Genomic DNA, 26115 nt, shown 5'->3' on the forward strand with positions numbered 1-26115 from the left:
GTTGTTGTCTGTCTAATTTGTTTCTATGAAACCAAAAGGATGTTACATTTTCTTATCTGATACACAACCAAGTAACTGTTCAATTAAACTAGCAAAACAACCAAATTTGTTTTAACAGTACGTCCGTGAGTTGCCACAAATAAAATACTGCTTATTGTGTAAGAATGTACAGTAGCAATAAAAAAAAAGGCTAAAGGTAGTAGCTCTCTTCTTTATATTGTATATTTTATCAGGTTAAAGTCTTGGAAATTCCTTTACATGCTCCTGTTTCTTCTGCTCTTAGTTTTCATGAATGCAGCTATTCCCATCGCAGCTGTATTAACGGTGAGTTTAAATTCCAGCTCTACCATTAATTCCCCTAAATGTAAATTATTAAATATGCTCTGCTTAAGATGAGTCTGCGTACAGTTTTGTCTAGTTATAAATAGAGCCAATAACTATCAAGCATCCTGTTGACTTTCCCCCTGTGTGAAGGACAGAGCAGAGACGGTGTCAGGCAGTCTGAGTGTAACATGTCCAGATTTTAAGTGACACGGCAGAGGGCTCTTTGACAGCGCCCACACTAAATCCTGTCTGTATTTATAGAAGTCCTTCATGGTTGTAGACTTGGCAAATTAGAAAAGTCAGACTGATTCCAAGAGGGACGAGTATGAACTCAAACCTAGACAAAGTATCCTCTTTGGTTCGATTTTATCATGCTCCTCAAGTTCAGCAGCAACTTGATGCTGACAGCCAGGGAATGACTTCTGTTTCTCTTTGATGGGGTTTTACCTTGAACGGGCTCTGAGTGACTCAACAGTTACCAGTTCACAGATTCAAGGATCTAAATCCATGCTGTTTGAGACTAACCTCAGGCCATTCTGTCCTCCCTCTCATCCTGCAGACGTTTGTGGTTCATGTTCACATCTCGGAGGACGCTGATCTGTCCCCAGCTGTGGCCTTTGCCTCTCTGTCCCTCTTTCACATCCTGGTCACCCCCCTCTTCCTGCTCTCCAGCGTGGTGCGCTCCACTGTCAAGGCTCTTGTTAGGTGAGAAACTAAAAAATGTTTTTACAGTACAGTGCGACATCAGATTTATCCTCTTAAGGCAGATTTTTTTAATAAATGACAAAGAATACAGTTTCATAATCTCAGAAAACACTGGTTTGTTTCAGTTTTTTCTGTTTATTGGTTAGGAAATGTCCCAAAATAGTAATGCAGAAGGAACTTTTAACTGAAACAACAGAAACATTGCTGACAATGAGCAGAGTAGTGAAAAGCAACATGATTAAATTAAATGCCTGACCTTTTTCCTGCAGTTGATGGATCAGCTGCATTATCGGATCAGCCTTTGTTCATGTAACAAAGTGCTTCATTTCTCTGTTGTTTTGGTGCACTTGTGTCTGACACAGCAGAACATTCGTGCCTGTTTCAGCAATTAGCTTCACAATTAGTTTGGCAGTCAAGACATCTGTTGTGAGTAGGCTGCTGCACAGTTACAAATCTCTCTCCTTCCACAACTAACGCTGCACAAGTCACTAACTCCCCATCCTATCATGCTTCTGGATCATGTATACTGCTGTTGGTACACTTTTTCTATTTTTGCAGATCTATGTAGGCATTTAGTATACATATTGTCAGCCTGTCTTAGCTTACATGCTTACATCTGCAGGGAGCTCTTGTGCAAAATATGTCTTAATTCACTTTAGACAGAAAACAAGCACAATAACTGGAATTACAGGTGTGCAGTATAGAGTAGACTTCATTAGTGATAATATACTTTCACCAGTTTCATCTTTAAAGATTAGTTCACAATAGAAAACTAAATACATAGATTTGAATACATTTAGTGACATCTAGCGTTGAAGTTGCAGATTGCAACTAATTGAACACCACTCGCATCTGTATTTAACGACCTGGGAATGAGAACAGGCTGTGAAGTATGTAGGAGAAACTACAGTTGCCACGAAACTCACAAAGTCGCTATTTCCAGCCAGTGTTTGGTTTGTCAGTTCCAGGCTACAGTAGAAACAGGGTTTTCAACATGATGGACTGTAGATAAAAACAGCTCATTCTAATGTAACGAAAACATAAAGATCTTGTGTTCAGGTGATTATACGCTAATGAAAACATGCCTATGAATATTATATTCACACAAGATCCTCCTAAATGTTACACACTGGACCTTTAACTTCCATAGCAAAATATTAAAAGGTTTCGATGAGAGAGTATAAATGTGCAAAAAAAAATTCACTTTCCATTTATAGAAAGCAACTAGAAAACAAACAAAACAATGTAATTTTCAACATTTCAAAGTCAATGAAGTAGAACTATTTTCCTTAAGACTGTACAGGCAATGAAGGTATGTCAGTTTAAATCTCATCACGTCTAACTGTGTAACTCTTGCATATGGATCCCAGGGCAGGAGTGTAATGTTTGGGCCTGTTTAAACTGACTGCTACAGGATTGCCTTAAATTACACATCACAGGTTTTCTATATGGGTTGAGAGGAGACTAGACAATGCAACGCACCTTATTTTTTTGTGTTGTGCATGTGGAAGCTGCCTGTGATCCTTTGAGACGTTTATTTTTGGGACAGTGCGATTTGACACACTTTGTCAGACTCCAAGAAAAAGAAGAATTCAGCACCTCAGTTTCTCTTCAGAAGAAAAATAGTCTAACAATACTGTGCATAGTCTTGGTACAACTTTAAATATATTGCATTATGTTTGAGTTGTCACAAGCTGCAAAGGCATAAGTTATTCTCATTACATAATGCTCTACACTTCTCATACTGATGTCACTATTGCAGTGTATTTGCTCACATGGTCCACTATCTGTACTTCTCTACTGCATACTAAATGTCTTAATCCATGAGACACATGGATACATAGATGAGTAAATTGAAGGAAATTTGTAATTTAGCACAGATTTAGTAATTAGATTTAGATGGCATGTATGAGGGAAGCCATTGTTCTCATTTAGGTAGTGAAATAGAAGATAAGTGATTTAATTTTAGAGATGAAGAGATGTGCAAGTGTGCGTGACAAGGAGAGAAAGAAAGGAGAATTAAATAGTAGCTGTTATCTTTACATGACTGAAAATGAGCTTAATGTCTGCAGCATTAGTGGTCCCTCAGTTTTGAACATAATAACGGATACAACATAATGTCTCTGTTTCTTTCTCCTCTGTTTAATCTGCAGTGTTCAAAAGCTCAGCGAGTTTTTCTCAAGCGATGAGATTGGAGACGAACAGGAGCCCAGAGTAATGTTAACCCCTGGCTCCAGCAATCACAACCAAAACAGATACCAGGCTGTGGTAAGTATATGTGTTGTCTTGGCTAGGCAAAAAAGGTAGACAACGTTTGTTTGGTGCATCCAGATTGTCTCACTCTGCTTTGAATGTTGTTTTCTTCCTCCACCTTATTGTCTTCCTGTTAATATCACCATGTACCCCTTTGTCCTTTGTGCCTGACGTTATACCCTCCTCTAGTCATCCTCTAAATCTTTCCCTTCATCCTCCTCCTCCTCTTTGTCCCGACACCTCCAGCCCCTGAAGGTGGTGAACCGGAAGCGCCCCCCGAGGGACGACTGGAACAACTACAGCTCACAGGGGGACCACGAGAGCGACGGACCCTCCCAGGACATGGACCAAGACATCTGTATCAAGGTGAGAGAGAGGAGAGGAGAGGCCATTTTTGAAAAGTCATTACATTTTACTACAACTGTGGTGGTGCATAAAAAAGAACAGACACTGATAATAAAAACATGACAATAGTTAACAAAAACAGTCAGGAATAAATTATGTAGTGAACTTTAGAAGCAATAATAAGAAGAAAGGCTGGTTTTGAATAATCAAAAAGATGTTATAGATTGAACGTGTAAAAAATTCCAATCAAAAGGAAGCCTGAAAACGGAGCTTTTAAACCCTGTTGTAGAGACTGTAAGGACAAAGCAAAGCTCATCACACTGTATATGGCTGGCTGTAGCTTCAGGTGAACTGGGTGTTTATATTGACTTTCTTCTTGCATTTAAAGACAGTAAATTAAAAGCTTCACACATATCGTAATGTCCCTTCATGAAATTAATCTTCATAATTAATCTTCATAAAAAAAGGTGAGACTTTGAGTGACTCACATAATCAGCCCAATAAAGACAGGTAGAAACAACATCTACATACCATTATATACAGTATACACTGAGCCTGTTTTTATGTTATTATGATATTGCTCTTCAACAGCATTTTCACAATTTAATTAATCAGCTTGAGGTTTCATCATTACAGCATAGTTTGCATACACAATATTTTTGCTCACCACTAGTCACAGTTTTCAAAATTGCACTGATTTGCTTTAGTGGGGGACTATTAAAAGTAGTTTGATATTTGGGATGCTTTAATTGGATTATCATTAATGTAAGATAAATATCCTGTCTCGCTATTTTAACTCTGTAAAATGTCAAACTGCAGTGATTCATCTGCTCACTTAATTCTCTGTATGAGTGAATAGCACCCGGTATCCTCCTTCCCCTGCATGAAGTCACATTTGCTTTGTATTGCCTCACCACCGCTCTGCATCATTTTGGATGGATGACATGTTTTCCTTGTTAAATACTGAATATCTGTGCTATGCTTTTTTTTTTAGATAAGTAGTGGTTATTTCACCTGGACCGATGGACCACCAACACTTTCTAACGTGGACATCAAGATTCCTATTGGTGAGCATCAGGCTCAGGTGCGATGTACAATCTGCCTCCTGAGTTCTTTTCTTTATTTGTTTATCTATCCAGTTACTCCCTCTGTTACCTATGTGCATGCTCATTGTGATATAACCTCTGGCTCTCATCCAACCTCTCAGGTAAGCTGACTATGATCGTGGGACAAGTGGGTTGTGGAAAATCGTCTCTGTTGCTGGCGGCGCTCGGAGAGATGCAGAAAGTATCGGGAACAGTCACCTGGAACAGGTCAGTTACAAGTTCAGTTTTCTGTCTGTGCAAATCAATTCTCATGCGTCAACTACAATGTTTTAATCCCTTTTCGGATTTGAATGACTGAGTTTTTTTATTGCCTCATCTGTCTGAGAAACTGAGGTACAGTTACTGAAAGTTTTGATCCGATTTAAATGGCATAATGAAACTAAGAAAGGTCGCTGGATGGTGCAGAAGGATGACGCTAATCATAATTTGTCTTAATTATCTGATATTGAGTTGTGCCTAAATGGAATTACACACTGTGTGTTCGAGGATTTTCCTTCAACAAGGAAGTGCTGGTCTCATTAACATAACAGTATCTGTACCGCAGTCACCCCGGTATCTCAACCTCCTCCATCCATCCATTTACAGAGCAATATGACACATGTGCACTCAGGGAAGCCCTTACACTGTATGTTATACCGTTCTTCTTGTAAATCAGTCCAGAGGTGAAAGGTTCATTTAAAGAGAATTGTTCCTCATGGAGGTCCAGACCACTCTGACTCAGGCTTTTTAAATCTCTCTAGTAATTGGTCTGTCAGGGACGGTAGGGAGCTTTTATATATGTGTTTTCTTGCAGCCATAAATTCAACGTCCCTGACAAGCCAATGTAATTAGCTTCAAAATCAGACCTCTTCCCACGACATGGAAATATAACATAAATTGATTTGTAGCTCAGTGAATTAGACCTGATATTGCAGCTTCTGTTTTTTACGGCTGATAGATAGATTGAAGAGGAAAATGTGGATTCTTTCATGCACCACTGACCCAAAATTAATCAAATGCAGACAGGGAAACATCCCAACAGACTTGCTGTGGGCTGCAGGCTAAAGACACACAGAGAACACCTTTGCACGCTTAGCTTGCACTTACTAAGGTCTCATTTACTTTAAAAAGAATGCTGTTACAGTTTTGGCTACATCTAACTCATATTTCTATGGAGGTTAAATGCACTTATTATAAAACAGTAGTGATTCCTGACCTTTTTAGCAAGTGATTCCTCAAAGAAAAGTAATCCCCACTCGTGATCTCTTGTAACAGGGGGCAAAAGTCTGAGTTACAAGCAGTTTTATAAATTTATGTTCTGATCTTAAAGGTCTTCACCAAATTCTAGAAAAAGCTAGTTTTACAAATATGTGTTCCCAATGTCAAGAATATGGCTTCCAGTATTTCACAATAAAGTAGCAAAAACTAGGTGATCTTATGGCCCCTCAGATTTATCATGTGACCCCAATGGTGGATTCTAACCCTGTGCTGAATGAATATAAAATGTTTATGTAGTAATTGACAGAGAAAAGAAAGAAGCTCCCTGCAGTGTGTGTGCATTTCAATTCATTTGAGTTTCCAGAGAATTACAGTCATAGTTCTGCTTTGTTGGATGTGATATGTAGATGGTTCAGTACATTTTGTGAATATCCTGTGTTCTGTGCTCTGATGGGTTTGTGCTTAGTTTAAAAAAATCACAAAAAATTCCAGTCCATTGATTAATTAAGACAGCAGACTAACACAACTGGATCACTTAGCTTGGACTGACATCTGTTTTCATTGCTTTTTGTAACCTCTGGAGTCTTTCTTAAATTGCTGAATATGAATGTCCAATTATAGGTTTTCAATAGTACCACCAGTGGATTTAGAAAAGGGGAGCACATTTGAAATAGCTCAGCTGAAACAGAATCACCATGTCCCATCTGATGCATTCTGGTAGTCATTAGCCTCTGTCTTTCGCATCTGAATGTCTCGTCACCTACCCAGTATAGCGCCGCTATCAGTATCCACTTGTCAACAAAGTTTAGTTCCCCCTACTAGCCACACACACACTCACAAAGCTCCTAATTCTGTGGCGATGCCAGGGCCGTGCTGGCACTCCCTCTGATATTAGGTTGGATTGTGCACCCTGTCAGGCGCCAGAGCCTTCTCACTTATCGTGTGTCCCATGGAGAGAGACTAAGGAGCTGTCATTTAGACTCTTCCTTAAGAATTCAGACACACATTCAGAGCACTTTGTTGAAATGTTTTCACCATATTGTTGCTGTTATTGTTGTGCAGTGTTTCAGTCGGGGGAACATTCATAGCGGCACTTGGATGAAAAGGTTATCTGGGATGGTAGGGTTAAAGTACGCGACAGAGTCACCGCTTCCCCCACCACAAAACCAAACAGATACAAATCACATAAAGCAGAAGACAGCAGAGAATAAATGAAAGCAGCATGTTCCTGGCAGGAGTAAACAGCATGACTAATCAGAAGAGTGAACGTGCAAGCTTGTCAGATTTATGAAGGCTGCCTCGCTGACTCGTTTGAAGGTGATTGGTGGCTCTGAGATTCAGCTGTTGCCGATCAGCTGATGTCTTAAGTGCTCTGCCTGAGCCCACCAGACTCCATGTAGTTTTTTGGCAAAACAGTCTCACTGAAAAGGGTCAGTTACTAGCTCTTGTGGAGCTCTCGATCATATCACATGATCTTCCTCAGCAGGTGGAGTTTCTATCTTTCTTTGCACTTTAAAGTTGTCTTATATGTTGAAATTGAGAGACCACAAGCTCCACTGCTAGATCAAATACTGTTTGTACATTTTTAATGAACAAATTTCTCTTCAGTGCAGTTTCTCTTCTGCTTTTGGCTACATTTTGAAATAAAAGGGCTTCACTTTTTTCTGAGCTGTAAGGCACTCCGTAACTAAATAAAATCTATATAATGATAGCGTCATGAACAAGTCCTGCTTTAGAATCAGAATCAGAATCAGGATCAGATTTATTTCCATTTGGGATTTTACACATACGGAATTTGTCTTGGTGCAATGATGCTTAAAATATACAATCACACAAAAATATACAAATCACACAAAAATCACACAAGAATAAAGTACTTTTAGAAATAAAAATAAAGATAAGAAAGATAAGAAAAGATAAGAAGACTGTACAATAGATGGGAGTACATTAATGTAATGCATATATACAGGGTGGGTTTAAGAGTCAGTGACAGTGGGGGATCCGGGCTTTGTTAATGAGGCCAGCTGCAGACGGAAATAAACAGTTTTTGTGGCGTGAGGTTTTGGTCCTGATGGACCGCAGCCTCCTGCCAGAGGGGAGTGATTCAAAGAGTTTGTGACCAGGTCAGAGAGGCCCAGTGCGGCGCTGGGGACGGCGTGATAAGCTCTGCTGACTTTATGTTTCAGTGTCTGTATTTACTGTGTAAGTTGCTTGCTTTTAATCGATGTCTGATTCGTTTTTGATCAAATAAAACCTGTTAGTAGGTTGAATTACAGGTAATGGAAGGCAGCGTTGTTCCATAGGGGGGTGACGCATTTACAGGCTCCGTATTTCTGTCTTTTCTATTGGTGAGACCCCACCACCACTGTTCCTCACCCGACTGCTCCTTCTGGCCCCTGTTGTCCTCCTCCCCCCTGTACGCTCCCACCCCCAATAGGGCACAGAGCAGTGAGTGTCTGAGATGTCTCTGTCGTTAGTAAGTAAGTGGATGACTATTTGTATCTTGAGCTCAGTATCCAGTCAAAGCGGTGCAGGCTGGATATCTTGTGTGCAGTAAAGTCTCAACACTGGGCAGCATAACCAGTTGGATAGCGAGGTGGTGACCCCAAAGCGATACCTGCTGAAGTAATTAACTGCTGCACATCAAGTGTCTGACCCCGTGTCGCAAACCAGAGAATAAAAAGAGCACGTTACTGCACGGGATCAATAAAGTGTATTGTCTGTAGCTGGGTTTCGGTGATTGAACTAAAGAACAGAAGAAACAAGCGGGTGATGAAAAGACCTTCTTTAACTGAGTAGAATGAATGCTGTTGATAAATAGGAAAGCATATTCAGTCATTAACAGGCGTGGTCAGCACAGCGAACATGCTCCATTACTCTTCGTCTTCATAAGGGGGACTTAATGATGTATGTTTAAGGTCATTTAAGACAGTTATAAACTGTGGGAAGTTCCTCAGACTGGCTTTGATGATTAGAGTTCCTTGCTACTGATAGAGACTCTCTTGTACAACCCCCTCACATATTCTCCTCTAACCTGACCTTCAGTACTTAAAGGTGTTGATTGACGTGAAGGGGCATCTTCAGTAAGAGAGATAAAAGCTGTAAATCGTCAGTTCTGGCATGATTACGCCGACCCAGTTTTTATGATTGCTGCAGGATGAAAATCAGCCATCCATTCATGCTTCAGTGTCTTTCAAGAGTCATTAGGTGATGAGGTCTAATGAGGTAATTTTCTGAAGGGGTGTTTTCATTGTGAGTTGGTAGAAATTGCTCAGTTTAGCCCTGATAATTGAGAAAATCTCTATCCACCAATAAATATCCATTTGATATTTGACATGTAGATTTTTAAAGTCGTGATATGTGGTATTTGTTTTATACATGATACAATTCAGATGGGAAATATATCATCTTGGAAAAGGGAAGAAAGTAAAGAAAAATGACTGACTGTAGCAACTATTTAGACTTAAGATCTTCAAACTAAACTCTCTAATTTATATTATAAAACCTGGCAGATTCGTTCCTTTTTGGAAAACCAGACACAGACAGTATTTGTTGAGATATCTTGGTGCACAGATATGAACGCCAACCTGCATTTTATTAAGATTAAGTTATAATTTCAATATTTTAAAAAGTAGTGCTTGTACTTTTAGTAATATTTACTGTCTTCGTATAAACTGTGATGTCCTTTTCTTTCCTTATTTTGTGAATCTCTTGTTGTTTATTTGATAAATGTAGTAGATAAATTTTTCTAAACCTTCATTTTGGGAGAGGGCTACAATTTGAACCTCTCCTGTTACATCTGTTTACTTCACATTTGTTTGTTTTTTAATTGAAAATAAAATGAGCAAATTGTTAATATCTAATTCAACTGGAGCCAGTAAACACTGATATTTTTGGAAAAAACTAACAAACAAAATTATGTTGTAATGTCTAATTTTATCTAAATTTGTCTTTATAAAAATGTATTAAATATATATAAAACAAATAAACACACAAATACATGTTAAATATATCTCCATAGCAGGTATTTAATTTCAGTTTAAACACCTCCTGAATAGAGTTTCTGTCAGCATTCAATTTCTCTTTCGTATTTCACACAGTCAGTAAAAATGGGGTTTACGTGTGTGTGCAGCATGTTAGAGCTTCTTAAATGTCAGTCACCAGCTTATTCCCTAACAGCTGCGGCCAGCTGTCATTTTAAGGCCGCTGCAGTAAACTGGTGAAAATCAGCCCTCTCCCTCTCGATGTCACACGTGATCAGAGTCACCTTCTCAAGAAGACTGAGAGAGGTGTCAACTTGTCAAGCCTAAAAATACACTACAGCGTTTACTGAGCATGTGCAAAGCCCCGAACAGCCAATCAGATCTTAATGAATTTAGAGTTAGGTGTCTGAATATGAATGGTTATACGCATGTGTTTGCTTGTGTGTATGTACTGTATGTGTGTGTACACATTGTGGCATTTAATTATTATTAAAAATAAGAGTTTTGAGGCCTTTTCAAATTAAATAACCAGATTTCATACACTTATTTGAGTTTTCATCGCATTTTTACAACTTGTACTTAAGAACAGTTGCAGAATTGTTAGATGCACTTCCATTAATATCGTTTCTTCTGTATTTTCTGCAGCTTGCCAACCCTGGAGTCTGAGGGAGATGAAAGGTAAGTGCTCAGAGTGAAGAGGAAACAAGCCCAAGCACCCAAATCTAAACACATAAATCAGTGCAATCATGTATTTTTAGTCCTGCCTTAAAGAACAATTTCAAACTTGCATGAAGTTCTGAGAATAGCTCCTAAAGATGTTTGCAAGGGTCAAATACATAAAAATTTGCTAAGTGCAAACATAATGTCATACACTATTTTTGAGCGAGAGGAAAGACACAAACAATAGTGGACACTTTAAATTAGGATTATAAATAACCTCTGTTGACAGTTCATAATTGACACTGGTTTAGCTAACGCAAATACTGGTGTTATTTTAGCACACTGCGGATCATTGTGTCTATTTGTAACTCAACTGGCCATGTCATTCATTGTTTTTTTTCCTGGAATTACCCACAACACACACACACACACACACACACACACACACACACACACACACACACACACACACACACACACACACACAGGCACCCACGTCGCCCTGCGTTTGACACCTGTATCAAGCTTGACTGCTGGCGTCTTGCCACTGGCTGATGCCGCTGTCTCTATGTAACCAGACACCGACAGAACGTGAAACTTTTGGCTCTGTGTGTCTATTGATAGCCTAATGTTTTTAGGGTGTCTGCAGAACCAACACCTGCCTGCTGAATAACAGTATAGGACAGCAAATTCTGTTTTTATAGTCTGGACGGGGCACAGTGAATACAGACAGCTTCAGTGTGCAGAGTAAACACAATATTGAAGCTCGCTGCTCTGCAAAGTTATTTCAATTAAAGATTCAATTTATATAATTGTTTTCCTAAGCACCTCAGCACATTAATAATGTCATGTTACTTGGAGTAATAATTTTCATCTTTGTGTCTTTGTGTTTCAAGGCTCAGATTTTATATATTTATCATCAATTTTAGTGACTTGAGGGACTGATCTAGTAGTTATGCATTAAAGTGACTCAATATTGAAACTTTTTCTAGCTCCCCCGGTCTCTTTGCTGGCGAGACAAGCTTTGGTCTCGATGCTGTCTAGCATGTGTGTGTGTCACCTTGGCCTCCAGTCTCTATCTTTTTGAACCTGTCAGGATGAATTGGGTTTGCTCAAGAACATGCCAGCCAGTAAAAATGAAGAGGGAAAGAAAAAAAACCAACATGTTGAACTTCCATTTATTTCCCCGGACTGATCAAATGAACTATGCAGTATTAGATTGCCTCAGCACTCACTTAAATCTTTTACCACATGGTTCAAGCAGCACTACGTCTATTTGCTAAATCTGAAAGGTTCTTTTTGTTTTTACATTTGTTACACATTTTTGGATGTTTAATTTCTATACAGTGTAGAAATGAAACATCTAACCCTAACCCGTTACGCATAAATCATCCTTTTCTCACCTCTGCCTTCACAGTTATAGGTCAGCTTACAGTGAGAGACATCCACAAGATGAACAAGATACCAACAGAAACAAACATCACAGACCTCGTGTTGACGTACTAATCTCAGCCCGAGGAATCAGACCCTCTGAGAATTAAATGCGTCAGAGTCCAAACAGGCTGATGCTGATTTCCATATCAGCAAATTACAGGAAGAAAAATTGGGGAGGGTGGGTGGGGTGGGGGCGTTATTTTTAGGAAGGATAAGATCACAGCTAATGATAGATGTGTTCATGTAGGGCAGTGGTTGCCCTGTTTGTGTTTGGGCTGCTGAGCAGTGACATGATTGCCATAGTGAGGGAAGAGTAGATGGGTTAATGTATGTGTATGTTTGTTTTTGGTTAATCATTACAGGAATAAGGCGGGTTTAGGGACTGTCATGTGAATAATCGATGTATTTCAGTGGAAAGAGTTTTGCTTATCTCGTGTTTTTATGTGTGTTTGATATTTTCTCTGCAGTCCCACAGACAGAGATGCAGCAGCTGATGGAGACATCAGGTGAGCTCAGACAACAGCGTGCTATACAACAGGTGGTCTCCATGGAGACGCATCACCATTATCAGCAGAACAGAACAGCAATTCTTATGATTATCTAGAAATCCACTGAAGATAATAGAGAACAAGATATTCTCTCCTAACCCTCAGCAGACATATTGACTCCACTAATACTCCAAAGTCTTTATTGATTCCTGGGCCAGTTCTTTATGGACTGGAGTTGTTACATGTGGTCCAAAAGAAGATTAGGATGTAAATAGAGTGCAGATTATTGTTTTTACAAACAATGTGTTATGGGTTTTAAAACCTCTGATAGGAAGAGAGGCGCTGTGGCCTACGCTTCCCAGAAGCCCTGGCTGTTGAATGCGACACTGGTGGAGAACATCACCTTCGAGATGCCCATGATTAAACCGAGGTAAGAGCTCATACCTGCATACCTGTTTTTTTTTTTTTAAAAAAAGGTATGTATCTTTGGGCATTTTGTGATTTTATTAGAGAGTTGACAGTAAAGAGGTGACAAGAAATTTGACAAGAGAGATGGGAAACAACATACAACACACGTCCCTGGCTGACTCAAACAGATAATATATATATATATTTTTTTATTCATGATGCAGATGCAAAAAAAAAAAAAATTAGCAAAGTGCTGATGAAGGAAAGGGTACAAAGGGGAGCAGAAGGACATTTCTGTATTAAAATGTCTAAAAACAACTAAAACTATGTTATATATTTTGCTGAGTCTTATTCTTACATTATTACATCATGACACACAAACATAATCTGCATTAGTAACCCCTGTGTGTAAGCTGTATTCCCTTATTACTGAACTTGATTTTGTTCTGCTTCATTGCTGTCACAATAAAAAGTGTCTGCAGACATACTCCCCTAAAGTGATCCAATAAGCATCCTGATTCCTGAGGCCACTGTGGTAAATTGGATGTGTTGATGTCTGACTAAGTCAACAGTTTGAGTCCGGAAGAAAAAAAACAAAATCTAGTGGGTGACTTCCCAGATAAACTGTTTTGAACGCCTCGAGCCAGGATTAGTCTTGGCTGCAGTTTCTCTTGAGTGTCTATAGTTTCACTCCTGGCACGACAACATATGCAGATTTTTGCCTGCATGGGCACAATCAATTTGTACCTAACAATTTTTTCATCCTCTCTCTGAAAGGTCAGTTGCAGCCAGGCTTTCTCTTAGTTTAATGGACTGTTAGAAAATATATCTAGTGGACGGCTGTTTGTTGCTGTGGAGATGTTCTATAAAAAGGAGATGCCCACCCTGTGCTGCCTGTCCTCTAAGTCTCCGGTCATCCTTTTCACCCCTCTACGTCATGTCCTGCTTATTTATTTTCAACATCATCAGCACCATTTGTTTCCAAAAAAACTAAGGGCTGCTGTAATTGCCCATGTTTGCTGCTGTGTCACTCATTAGATTTTCTGCATTTTAGTCAGTTCAAGCATAAAAAATTCACAGTTATTAAGTTGATTATGAATATTTTGTCTGCACCTACAATAAAGAGGGAGCCACAACTTTGCATTAATGTGTAACCATGTTTCTAACCTGACTTTTGTACAGTCTTGTGCTGACTTTTATCACATGATATTTTTAGCCGAAGCTGAATAGTCAATTTGCAGCATGCTAACATTAGCATTCAGTAGCTAAGTACAGCCTCATGAACAAGCTTGCATGGCTGAAGACTCTTGTTAACGCAGTCTTTTTCCTGTCCTCGTCCTCTTCCAGTGCAGGCTTATAATGGGTCTTCCTTATAAGACATTCATTACTGTGAACTGTAGCAATGCATCTGGGACAATCTTAGTTCAAGCACTGTGCTGCAAGTGATTTGACTGTTTTTTATGTTTGAAAACTGTCATGTGACACTGTGGATTCATAAATCTATGCATGGACTATGTTAGAGTCACAAGTCTGGGAAATTCAGCAGATCACACAGACTATTTAAAACAGGGTTAATCAGCCTTTTCTGGGCTGTGAACCCATATTTTAGGTCACAATATTCTCAAGGCTCTTGCAATTAGGGAACTGTCAATACGACACATGTACAACTGAACGTGGTGTTATTTCTACTGTAGTTTGAAGACTGCAGTCGGCAGCTCCAAATGGATAATACAGAGATGATGATACATTTAAATAAACAACATGCTATTTATTTAAATCTGAACATGAGTGAATGGTTTATACAGCACTGAAATTTGCCCCCAGTGTGTCTCTGTGGTCTGATCTCTTTATTCTCTCTGTAGTTGAAGCGAGCCTGATTAAGTGTTCAAGGCAAAATCTTTCAAGTTAAACCACAGAGGCTCCTTGAACTCTTTCAGATCTGCTGCATATACATACATACAGTACATAACAGCAAGTTATATATAAGCTTCTTATAAGCATCATTCAAATGTATTTGCCGTCTAGATTATTAACCAACAGGTTAATATTGAACAGGCACATAGTTTCCCTCTGGGTAGTATTAGCAGCTGCTCTCTGTCCTCATCTGTATTCTGCTTCTGTTTGTGCCCGCCAGGTACAAAGCTGTCATCGAGGCATGCTCTCTTCAGCCTGACATCGACATCCTTCCACAGGGTGACCAGACAGAGATTGGGGAGCGGGTCAGTATCACAGTAGAATTCCTCTGTGGTCTTGTTATTTTCCAGGTCTGGCCATAACTCCTACTGTGACTCACGGTATCGCAGAAGCATTTATCTTCATAACTGTGCAGCGGGAATTTGATGTTTGTGTGTAGGGAGCTGGACTGACCTGGTTCAGACAGAGCACTGTCAAGTTGGATTGCTTCATGCACCAGTAATGCAGGGAATAAGCCGTGATCTCCTTTGTTGCTCAGGGGGCGAGTGCCACGGGCATTTATGGATGAATCATTCCTCTTTGTAATAAAATCTTGTAGTGACATTTTCTTTCACATATTTTCCCGCCCCCTGGTGTAGGGTATCATCCTGTCAGGTGGACAGAAACAGCGTATCAGCGTAGCCAGAGCCTTGTATCAGCAGACCAACCTGGTCTTTCTGGTGAGTCTACACACACACACACAAACACACACACACACACACACACACACATATTCGATCAAAAGGATGCTGCTGTATTGCACCTTTAATTAGCCTTGTTAGCAGACAGTCTATCAGTTATCACAGGGAAGCAGTATTTCTGAAGCTTTACCTGAAAGCTCTGATGTGATTCTATTTCTGATGTCCTCCTACGTGACTAAAATAGCAACACACACTGTCTGAAGCTGCAGGCTTGAGAAACTAAATGCAAAAATGTCAGCTCCTAATGGATTTTACTGCCTCTAAGTTATTAATAATCACTTTGTATTCCATGTTTGCAACTAGGGCTAAAACATGATTGATCTGCCAATTATTTCATAGATTAATCCTTTAGTCTATGAAAGGTTAAAACATAGTGGGACTGCTTTATATAACAAGATAGAATATAGTCCGGTGCTTTAACCTGGTTAAGTGGTTCTGTATTCATCTTAGGTTGGATGAAAGTATTTGTTGTCAATATTCAAACATTACATTACTTAAAGTCCCGGGTTTCTCAGCCAGCTTGTAACTACGAGCAGGTGAACACCTAACACATAATTTTCCAGCCAAATAACAATTTTGGTTATTTTGCATGTTTTCTGCATTTGTGTTTTTCTCTGTGCTCTCCCACCAGTCCCAATCATGCATCCCCGTGCACCAATCAGACTTTATCAACATTGGATCGAAGTGTTATGACAGATGTGGGTTGTTTGCTGATATTGCCGGGCCGCTGTCAGTCAAATATAATAAAACCTGACACGTCCTACTGAAGCTAATTAATTCTTGAGTATAAACGCTTAATAAATAACAACCAAGGATGTTTATTTCCAAACTTTAACTCTGAGTTTGGCTTACTTAGTTGTGAATATTGGATGTTTCAGAGAAACACATTTTCAGGGATTTTAAACTTAATGTTTTTTTTGTGGGGAGGGGTTTTTGTTTTGCTTTCTCTTCCTCTTGCAGTTTTTATTGATGTCTGTTTATGTATTTGGTAGGATGACCCATTCTCTGCCTTAGACATCCATCTGAGTGACCATCTAATGCAGGACGGCATCCTCAAGCTCCTGAGAGAGGAGAAGAGAACGGTGGTGTTGGTCACACACAAACTTCAGTATCTACTACACGCAGACTGGGTAAGACCAGGGTTCGTGTGTGCAACTATTATGTTAACCAAGTGAAGAAAATGGTTGAGTTACAGACTCTTTTATTCATTAATAGTCCCAGATGCTCTTATATTATTTATGATGTAAACATTTAATTGTTTCATTTGGGATGCAGGCAGTTTATGTCAGAAAAATTCCAAAGCCCATAAAGATTTACGTCCAGTGCCAGCTAATACTGAAGATTGCATTTATTCTCTCTACATTTGTGTGTGTGTGTGTGTGTGTGTGTGTGTGTGTGTGTGTGTGTGTGTGTGTGTGTGTGTGTGTGTGTGTGTGTGTTGTTAGATCATTGCCATGAAAGATGGCACCATCCAGACTGAGGGGACTCTGAAGGACATCCAGAACTCTGAGCCAGAACTCTTTGAACAGTGGAAAACCCTGATGCACAGACAGGACCAGGAGTTTGAGACGGTGATTAATGGCTTTAAACTGCTAATGAATCCTTAATGACTTTGAATCCAGCTTTTACAATCTTTGCTTTTGTTCATTTATGAGTTTTTTAGATTCAGGAGAGATGCAAACAATCCAATGCTGCTCAAATGAAGGTTTGATTACCTGGATGTTTGCTTTAATGCCTCGAAAGGTTGTCGTCTTTAGTATTCTGGGGAGAATCAGACGTTTATGTTTGTGTCTCCTCCAGGAGACAGTGGCAGCGAGTATGACAGATCTGGAGAGGAAAAACCTGCGGAGGGCCATGTACTCCAGAGAGGCTGCCAGGACTGAAGAGGACGAGGAAGGTGAGAGGTCACAACACATGACCATGACAACAGTAAATGACAGCTTGATTACATGTGTGGATGACTTCAGCCTAATGCGTATGTGTGTGTCTGCTGATAATAATAAAGGTGGAGTATCATTTCCCTTTTTCTGTTACATTAAAGCTTAAGCTCAACAGCTTATTTTTAATGTTAACACCTGCTGCAATGTTTGCAATGATCTTAGTGACTGTTTGTCATTCTTGTCCCTTCTTCTTTATTTATTCTATCCCGTCTATTTAAAGCAAACATTACGTGGGTGTTAAATGCTCCAGACCTTCATGTTCTCTCTTGGTCTGGCGTCTCATGACTTTCTCAGCAACCAGATACGACACCACCTTCTCTCCAGTGGCCAAACACTGAATCTAATCCTTTATCTGTGTGTGTCTCTGCTGTTGAATGTGCGACTGTAGTGGAAGTTACTAAGGTGCAGTGGCTGTACTCTTTATCTGTGTTCTGTGTTGTCTCCCGTGTGCTGGTTGCACCCCTGCCTGGACTTGTGCGATGGCTCCAGCATCAGGTGCTGCCCTCATGTTCGATCAAGCAGGTGTGCCCAGAAAGCATGGACTGAAAAAAAGACAAAAAAAGAAAAGTCTGTGGCATTGTGAAGCAAATTGCAGCTGTGTCAGCTTCTCCTGCCATCTTAGAATATCATCATCCCTTCAGTCTTTCGTTTTTCTCACTCCTTCCCCAAACATTTGTCACTCCTGCTCTTGAAACCTACTTAATGCCAGCATGACTGTATAGTAGTCGGTGGTAGCGGTAGTGTGTTTAGCCTTGTCGCTCATTCTCTCCCTTTATTTTCCTCCTCTACTCTCTCTTGCTTCCTCTCAGCTTCCAGCTTGTCTGAACCTCACATGCAGCCTCATGCTCCCAAGCTTGCCGCATGATGTGATTTGATATATTTACATCATGGGAGGAGACGGAAGGTTGTTAACATTAGCCTCAAACCCTAGTCAGTGTGGCATGGCTGCTCCGTTTTCCCGCTGAAAAACACAGCATTCGTGGGAATGAGCATTTGCTTGCTGTTGAACAACATGATTAGAGATTCTGTAGCCTTTGGCGTACTTTTGTTTTTGGTTTTTGGTTATTTTGTCTCTTCTCTCCTGTTCTGAGCTAGTGGCAGTTCTTTAGACGGACACAGGAGGAGAGGATTGGAGAAATGTGTCAGAAAATGAACGACAGAGAGAGCAAATGTAATTGATTAAATATCTAGGAAAGAGGGTAGGAGGTGGAATGTCAGAAATGTCAGAGCATATGAGCGGTGAGTCACAGCGGAGCAGATCACAGTTGAATACAGATATCTTTTATCAAGTAAAATAAGACAAAGCTAATCTGTAAAGACTATTATTTAGTTATTTATCAAATCTCACACCAAAACAACTAATCTAAGACTCTTTAACATTTTAACTCGTCTCCCAGAGGAATCCGTGGAGAGTGACGATGACGACAACATGTCGCAGGTGATGCGTCAGCGCGCCACCATCCCCTGGCGCTCCTGTGGCATCTACCTGTCCTCCGCGGGGCTCCTCCTGCTCACCGTGCTCCTCCTGTCACAGCTCCTCAAACACTCCCTCATGGTCGCCATCGACTACTGGCTGGCACACTGGACGTCACATGTCATCAGAGCCAAGACCGACGCCATCGCTCGAAACTGTACCATCGTCCAGGTGAGAGACTGCTGAGAATTGATTGAAATGATTTGTTGTTTTGCCAAAATTCATTTTGTGTTCTGTGTTGATCAGCAGTTTCTAGTCCAATGTCCAAAACTGATACTGAAATACATAGCCCAAAGTTTAATGGAGCCTTTATGTAATAGTTTAGGTTAATGATCTTGTTTTTTTCTGTTTCATTGTAAACACTTTTAAGGGGGCATAAAGCAATAATTTAACTCAGTTTACAAGAAGAAATGGCAAACATTCTCTAGTTGCAGCTTATCAGTGAGCATCTACCGCTTTTCTTCTTCTGTCTTATGTCAGTGACTCCCAACATGGGAGTCAAGACCCCTCCATCGAGTCAAAGAATAAATCTGGGGGGTTCACGAGATGTTTATTGGAATAGTAAAAAGAAAGAAGTTTATTCTACAAGTTTGAAATCTTATCTCCAATCTTTGCCTTTTTTCCAAAATACTAGATAGTTTTATATCTTTGGGCCTTGAAAATTAGATGATTTCAGACATTTTGTGGACTAAGCCTGTGTCTTATAGAGTTATTTTGAAGGGTCACAAGCCAAACATCGTCTAATGTGAATATCTTTAGGTTTTGAACTGTTGGTCGGACAAAAACGAAGGCAATGTTAGTTGCAGCTCTTATTTACAGTAGAACCAATTCATGTACAGAGAAATAGAAAAAAACCTTGACAGATGACTAACATTTAATCATATCATGTATTTTCTTAAAGACAGGCTGGAGTCAGCATTTTTTTTCATTGATTCGACTGTGAATCCCAGTTGAGTGGCTCTGACCTAAAACACAAACACAAACACCGACGCTGCCAGCTCCAGATGGAGCGCTTGCTAACACACCCCGAAGCAACTGCAGCTCAGACTCATTTGCATATTACAGACACAAGGATGCATTGATGGAGTCTCTGTGTCAAAATGAAAAAGCAGTTTAAAGATGAACATAAAAAGGATGTTTACTGTGAGTATGTGGCTTTCAAGGAGGTCTCAGATAAAGTGCTGCTGGGAAATGAGTCATACAGGTGGCTCAAAAGGCTTTTAATCCAGAAGTGAAAAACATCACAAATGGCACCCTGTTCCCCAACATAACTGACCCTCAAACACAAGCACACAGAAAAAAAACACATATATTGTGTTAAAGCAGAGTTGCGCGCACACACACACACACACACACACACACGCTCAGAAACACAATATAAATACCGGCAAAGGTTAAGCTGCGTCGTTCACACGTCGGGGGCCACAGCAGCTGTTGGCCGGTTATCATGTTCCAGGTCCAGTGAAGCGGCTCTATTATTAATAGTTACATATAAGTCGTGTGTGTGTGTCTTTGTTTTGCTCATGTGTGTTTGTTCGCGTCCTTCCTGTAAGCTGAAATGCCAGGTCACGTTGCACACGGTCATGCGGAAGGCTAAAGACAGAGTCAGCTGGGGGTTTGAGGTCGGCAGGTTAAAGTGTGCTGCAGAATACAAGCAGAGCAATCATCTCCTCCTCCTCTTCTCTCTTTCTTCCTCACACAAACACTTACTGAATGTATGAATGTAAGTGCAGATTGTCACTTGGCCAAGCTTCAGTGTGCAATTGCCAGGTTTATCTAATCTCCGCTCCTGCTGTATAATCCATGTCGGGACACTCAGAAGTCCTGTACTTTCAAACACAGTACTTTATGTGGCTGCCAGGCTGTCGGACAGCACACACAGAAGGTTTAAACTCAGTATTCACTTAAATAAGTTTCTGTCTTATATCTGTCTGGAAATAAAGGAACAATAAGAGGATTACACAAATTGTAGTTAGTCTATGTTATGAGCAACTAAAGTGCATTTTCTTTGATATTATATTCATCTTCTCTGTAATTTCTTTGACCTTATGCATTTGATTTTATGTTTCTACATATAAAGTTAATGTAATTGAGTTTAACCTGAAATCATTCATTGTACAGAATCTAAAACCCTTTCCAATAGATTTGGGGATATATATATATATACAATTGGCTTGATTTGATTTGTTTTAATATCACAAATTTTAAATGCAATGCTTAGTTTTAAAACTTTTTGTCACTGATTCAGAAATTCACTAATTGAGGCAGGTACAGGTTGTTTTTATCATCCCATTCATGTAGGTGGTCCATTTAATCTGGCCCGTGCTTTTTCATTCTGCTCACTCCTGCATCACCCACAGCATGCAATTTAACTCCCTCCATCGCTCCAGCCACCTCCAACGTTAGCATTAGATGCAGTGAAGAAACCTTCTGTGGTTCTTGTTAATTAAATGATATGTATCTCAGTCTCTGCTCTGTTTGGGATCTCTGTGGTGAGGAGGCTCAGATTTGTGAATTTTGTTATTACTAAAATAAAGCTTGAGACAGAAACAATTACAGCAGTGGTTTTTTAAACTGGGGGCCAACAGAAGTCCATGAGTGGATTGTAGGGGGTCCCCAGCAAAAGAATATTTTAACTTTAACCACATTTTTTGTAAGTTGGAAAAACAAGGGAATAAACAAGGTTGGATGTACTGACTGATTTGTTTCTAGTGATCCCATTCTGATCATTGATTGAACATGAATGGGGGATCGGGGTCCGTGGTCTAATGGGACTCTACTGACATGAAAAAGTTTGGGAACCCCTGAATTAAATCATAAAAAGAAGTCGGAGGTGAATTGAGGTGAAAATGGAGAAAACTCTGTGCTGTTTTCGTTTAAATGCTGTCAGCTCAGCTTTTAGCGCTTCACTGGCTTTTGTCACATTAGATAGATAATTTTTAACCAGGCTCAGAGCTTAATTAGGCTTATAATTACATTACAACCAACAGACTGACAGAAGCACCCCGCTCTCTCTCACTTTCTCAAAAACACACAGTTGAAGTCTTTAATCACCTTCTCCCTCTCTCTCTCTCTCTCTTCTCTCTCTCTCTCTCTCTCTCTCTCTCTCTCTCTCTCCCTCTTTGTAGTACTGTGGCTTCAGTCATTCGTGGTATCTGTCGGTCTTCAGTGTGCTGTGCTGCCTGGGCATCATCCTGTGTCTGGCCACCTCTGTGGCCGTGGAGTGGACTGGCCTCAAAGTGGCCAAGGAGCTCCACCACGACCTCCTCAACAAGATCATACTGGCCCCCATGAGGTATGACACTCAGTGTGTGTGTGTGCTGCAGCTCTGCCTGATGACGTGTGAGAGAGGCACATGTGTGCTCTCTGATACTGTGTGTGTGTGTGTGTGTACTAAAATCATGATCATTTAAAAGGGGAAACTCAGTTAAAAGCATCTTTCTTTCGCCCCATTACTCAGTGCACCATCTGCTGTCCTCACGCAAAACCCAAGAGACGTCACGCACACAAAGACGCTCACATGCACATGACACACTTAACACTCATAACACACCTGCCTGTTCTGTATCACATAGACACTCACATACACAGCTGAATAAACAGATGTATTTCACATGGAAGAAGTTCCATTCAACCAGCCGACTGTGCAGCATATCTTAGCAGATTCATGTTGAATATTGTTGTCCTAATGTGGAAACATAATTATAGACTCAATGGATTTAGTATATTTTGAGAAGAATAGAAAAATACAATAATTGGATTCAGTTATTAAATTAAACTGGATTCCTGATGCTAAATTAGTATCCCAGCAGCAATTAAAAGGGTATGAAAATGTTTTCACACCTCCAGGCTGTTTGAGACAACTCCGCTCGGCAGCATCCTCAACCGGTTTTCCACAGACACAAACACAATCGACCAGCACATCCCCACCACCCTGGAGTGCCTCTCCCGCTCCACCCTGCTGTGTGTGTCCGCCCTGGGCGTCATCTCCTACGTGACCCCCGTCTTCCTCATCGCCCTCCTGCCGCTGGCCGTCACCTGCTACTTCATCCAGAAATACTTCCGGGTGGCTTCCAGGTAAGAGAGACAGGACGTCACAGACTGTATGTTCTCATCATCTAAGGTTGTATTTAGGGCTGTAGCCTCCACTGAGGAGGTTTCTTACAGCATATAAGAGTGTTTACATCTTTCTTCATGCTGCCCTCTTCCCTCCAACTTTCAGTTGATATTTCTCTCTCGCTGTGTCCTCTGTCTTCTGGTCAGGGACCTGCAGCAGTTGGAGGACAGCACCCAACTCCCTTTACTCTCCCACTTCTCTGAGACAGTGGAAGGTCTCACCACTATAAGGGCCCTCAGGTAATTTTGATTAACTATTGTTTATACCTATACATACATTTTGCCTTTAATGGATATAGACAGCTGACGATAGACAAGAAAGGGGGTAGAGAGAGAGAGGATAAAATGGGGCAAAAGGGCTGCTATGGTAAGGACTCAGCCTTAGTACATGGGGCACAAGCCCTTCTAGGTAGTCAGATAGTCAGATATTGTTAAAATGCTTACTTTATTTTCAAGATCTTATATTTTCACTGCGATTATGACCCATTTTTTTAAGGTATTTTCTTTTTAAAATAATTTTTTTCCCCTCAGAGCTCACAAATCTACCGGCCTACAAACTTTTTTAATTCTCTGGGTCAGACTAGCTTGCTTTAGAGGCAGTGTTTGATGCTGAAATGCTATTCAGCTGCCTACATAATGCGTTATTGTATTATCATCATTATGTATTATAGGTTTTTTATTTTATTGCCTTTTTCACTTTATGCAATAGTAATAATCATTCAAAATGAGAGTCCCTTCAGTTTAATAATTCAGGTAATGTATGAGTTTTCCTTATAACTGGTTCGTGGTGCCAGGCAGCTGTACACTTAGCACATTTGTAGCACAAATACGACCTGTCTTTTTCCTTTGGCAGGTACGAGCCCAGGTTCAGACAGAGGTTACTGCAGTTCACTGATGCCAACAACATCGCCTCTCTCTTCCTCACAGCAGCAAACCGTTGGCTGGAAGTCCGCATGGTAATCATCCGTTTACTGTTCTGTCATTTAAATTCGGATCAGTCCTTTTTTCTTGTCAGACAGCAGCTGTCTTCATATTTTTGGTTATGTTGCTGGGTAACTGCTCCCTCTGTTGGGACACTAAAAAACTGAATTTTTCATCATCTTCTTAACATTACATCCACGTTCATGTGATGTTTTATGTATCAACTGCATGCTCCTCAGTTGGCTTCTCATGTTGCACAGCAGCAGTGAAGATAGCCATCACATGTTTATGGATTCATGTGCACAGATGCAGAAGAAAATACTTTTAGTCAAGATGCACTTCATTGTCATGTTTGTTGACAGTAAACTGATCCGTAATAATGGCTCTCCTTTTATTTTATTTACCTTTTTGAATAATTCACTGATGCATTTTCTTCTTGCTATGATGTTGACATTGTGTCTCGCTCTGCAGGAATATATTGGAGCCTGTGTGGTATTAGTGGCAGCCGTGGCCTCCATCACAAACTCTCTCTACAACCAGCTGTCCACAGGTCTGGTGGGGCTGGGACTGACGTACGCACTCATGGTGAGACTGTGTGTGTGTGTGTGTGTGTGTGTGTGTGTGTGTGTGTGTGTGTGTGTGTGTGTGTGTGTAATCTCTTGTTTACCTGCAGTCTTTAAGGGCAATAAAGGTGGGTTTAGATGTTGCATATTGTGTGTAATCTACATCAGTTTTTATATTTATTTCCCAATTTAGAATACAGTGTTTTGTTTTGCTCACAGTATTTTTATATTTGTAATGTTATTTACAGCCCTTTATTAATTTCCCTGATTAAACTAGATATTAAAAAATATGAATGATTCTAAAATCTGGATGGAAAATTACCACTTCCAAAACAAAACGTATATAATTAAATACTTGTGTGGAGACAGACGAACAGATTTATAAAGAGTACAACTGTGGATGCATAATCAGTGCATGTTATCGCTCCTTTTCTTCTCTTGCAGCAGAAAATACAACTTTTAAATGTGTCAGAATGTCAAATCAATTTGGACAACTCTGCTTATTAAAAAAATGGTTTAAATTAACTAACTACTGTATATTAAGTTCCTCTTTATCGAGAGGACAAGACCTTTTTTATACTTGTTCCTTCCTCGCTGTATCGCTTCTGTCCGGTGAAAACCATGTGTTTCCAAATGTGGTTATTTTAAAATGTTTAAATAAACTGAAGAATTAAATGTTGAGAAAATCATTCCAGGTCTTACCTTACATTAACCATTTAAAACCCAATTCTACTGTCTGACAAATGTCATCACAAAGGTGAAAACAGCTTTTTTCTCATGAAAACTTGACATCGCGTAGATTAAGGATTGTTGGAGTGTTGACATGTAAACTTGGATCTCTTACGCCATGCAATGCAACAACAGCTTAGTTTAGTTTAGTTTATTTGCCTTATAATACAAAGCAAAATACATACATATAGAAAACAGTAATTACAGTGCAGCAGAGAATGAAGTCTGGAAGAGTCCTCTAGTTTTAGCTAAATAGAAAGGGAAAAATGTCATTATTATTCAGACAAAACAATCTCTATACACACAACACGCATAAGCAAACATAAACAGCAGAAAAGAACGAGAGAAAATAGAAAACACAATCATGTTTTTTAATATCTGATATAATCAGATAAATTCTTCTTCATCACCAACATTTAATCATTAATTTATGTATGAGAGGGCTCGCTACCCTGTCAGCATGCCCTGTGCATGCCTACAGTGACATTTACCCTGCTCCTCTCTGTTTCCCCTCCCCCTCCCTCCTCCCTCCTCCCACCATGTATCAGGTATCCAACTACATGAACTGGATGGTGCGTAACCTGGCCGACATGGAAGTGCAGCTTGGCTCAGTCAAGAGGATTAACGGCCTGCTCAAAACTGAACCAGAGAATTATGAGGGGCTGCTCAGTGAGTCATCTCAACAAAGTCAATGTGGCTCAGTCATCTTAAATTAAACCTTCTCGCTCTAATTCTGCTTTCTCGTCTAAGTTTTGGTTATTTCTCACGATGAGGTTTGAAGTTATATTTACTCCACATTCATCATTGTCGATTCA

At 40.0% G+C, this 26115-nt stretch overlaps 1 protein-coding gene across 4 annotated transcripts in view; it reads left to right on the plus strand.

Moving 5' to 3' along the window:
• Positions 1 to 26115, plus strand: part of abcc8 (ATP-binding cassette, sub-family C (CFTR/MRP), member 8) — a 55781-nt gene that overhangs the window by 24004 nt on the left and 5662 nt on the right. The window contains exons 12-33 of one of the 4 annotated variants that reach the window (XM_051380753.1): positions 284 to 324; positions 884 to 1029; positions 3183 to 3297; positions 3472 to 3648; positions 4622 to 4694; positions 4835 to 4940; positions 10559 to 10591; positions 12475 to 12513; positions 12827 to 12925; positions 15038 to 15122; positions 15456 to 15536; positions 16550 to 16687; positions 17003 to 17128; positions 17358 to 17454; positions 17987 to 18019; positions 18895 to 19142; positions 22100 to 22266; positions 22821 to 23048; positions 23235 to 23327; positions 23941 to 24043; positions 24480 to 24593; positions 25849 to 25969. In XM_051380753.1, the coding sequence (XP_051236713.1) occupies positions 284 to 324; positions 884 to 1029; positions 3183 to 3297; positions 3472 to 3648; positions 4622 to 4694; positions 4835 to 4940; positions 10559 to 10591; positions 12475 to 12513; positions 12827 to 12925; positions 15038 to 15122; positions 15456 to 15536; positions 16550 to 16687; positions 17003 to 17128; positions 17358 to 17454; positions 17987 to 18019; positions 18895 to 19142; positions 22100 to 22266; positions 22821 to 23048; positions 23235 to 23327; positions 23941 to 24043; positions 24480 to 24593; positions 25849 to 25969 (2463 nt within the window). The remainder of the gene's footprint in view (positions 1 to 283; positions 325 to 883; positions 1030 to 3182; positions 3298 to 3471; positions 3649 to 4621; positions 4695 to 4834; positions 4941 to 10558; positions 10592 to 12474; positions 12514 to 12826; positions 12926 to 15037; positions 15123 to 15455; positions 15537 to 16549; positions 16688 to 17002; positions 17129 to 17357; positions 17455 to 17986; positions 18020 to 18894; positions 19143 to 22099; positions 22267 to 22820; positions 23049 to 23234; positions 23328 to 23940; positions 24044 to 24479; positions 24594 to 25848; positions 25970 to 26115) is intronic. The other 3 variants (XM_051380755.1, XM_051380754.1, XM_051380756.1) reach the window with 3 other exon arrangements.

The sequence above is a fragment of the Dicentrarchus labrax genome, unplaced genomic scaffold (genome assembly GCF_905237075.1).
Source record: "Dicentrarchus labrax unplaced genomic scaffold, dlabrax2021, whole genome shotgun sequence".
NCBI classification, from domain to species: domain Eukaryota; kingdom Metazoa; phylum Chordata; class Actinopteri; family Moronidae; genus Dicentrarchus; species Dicentrarchus labrax.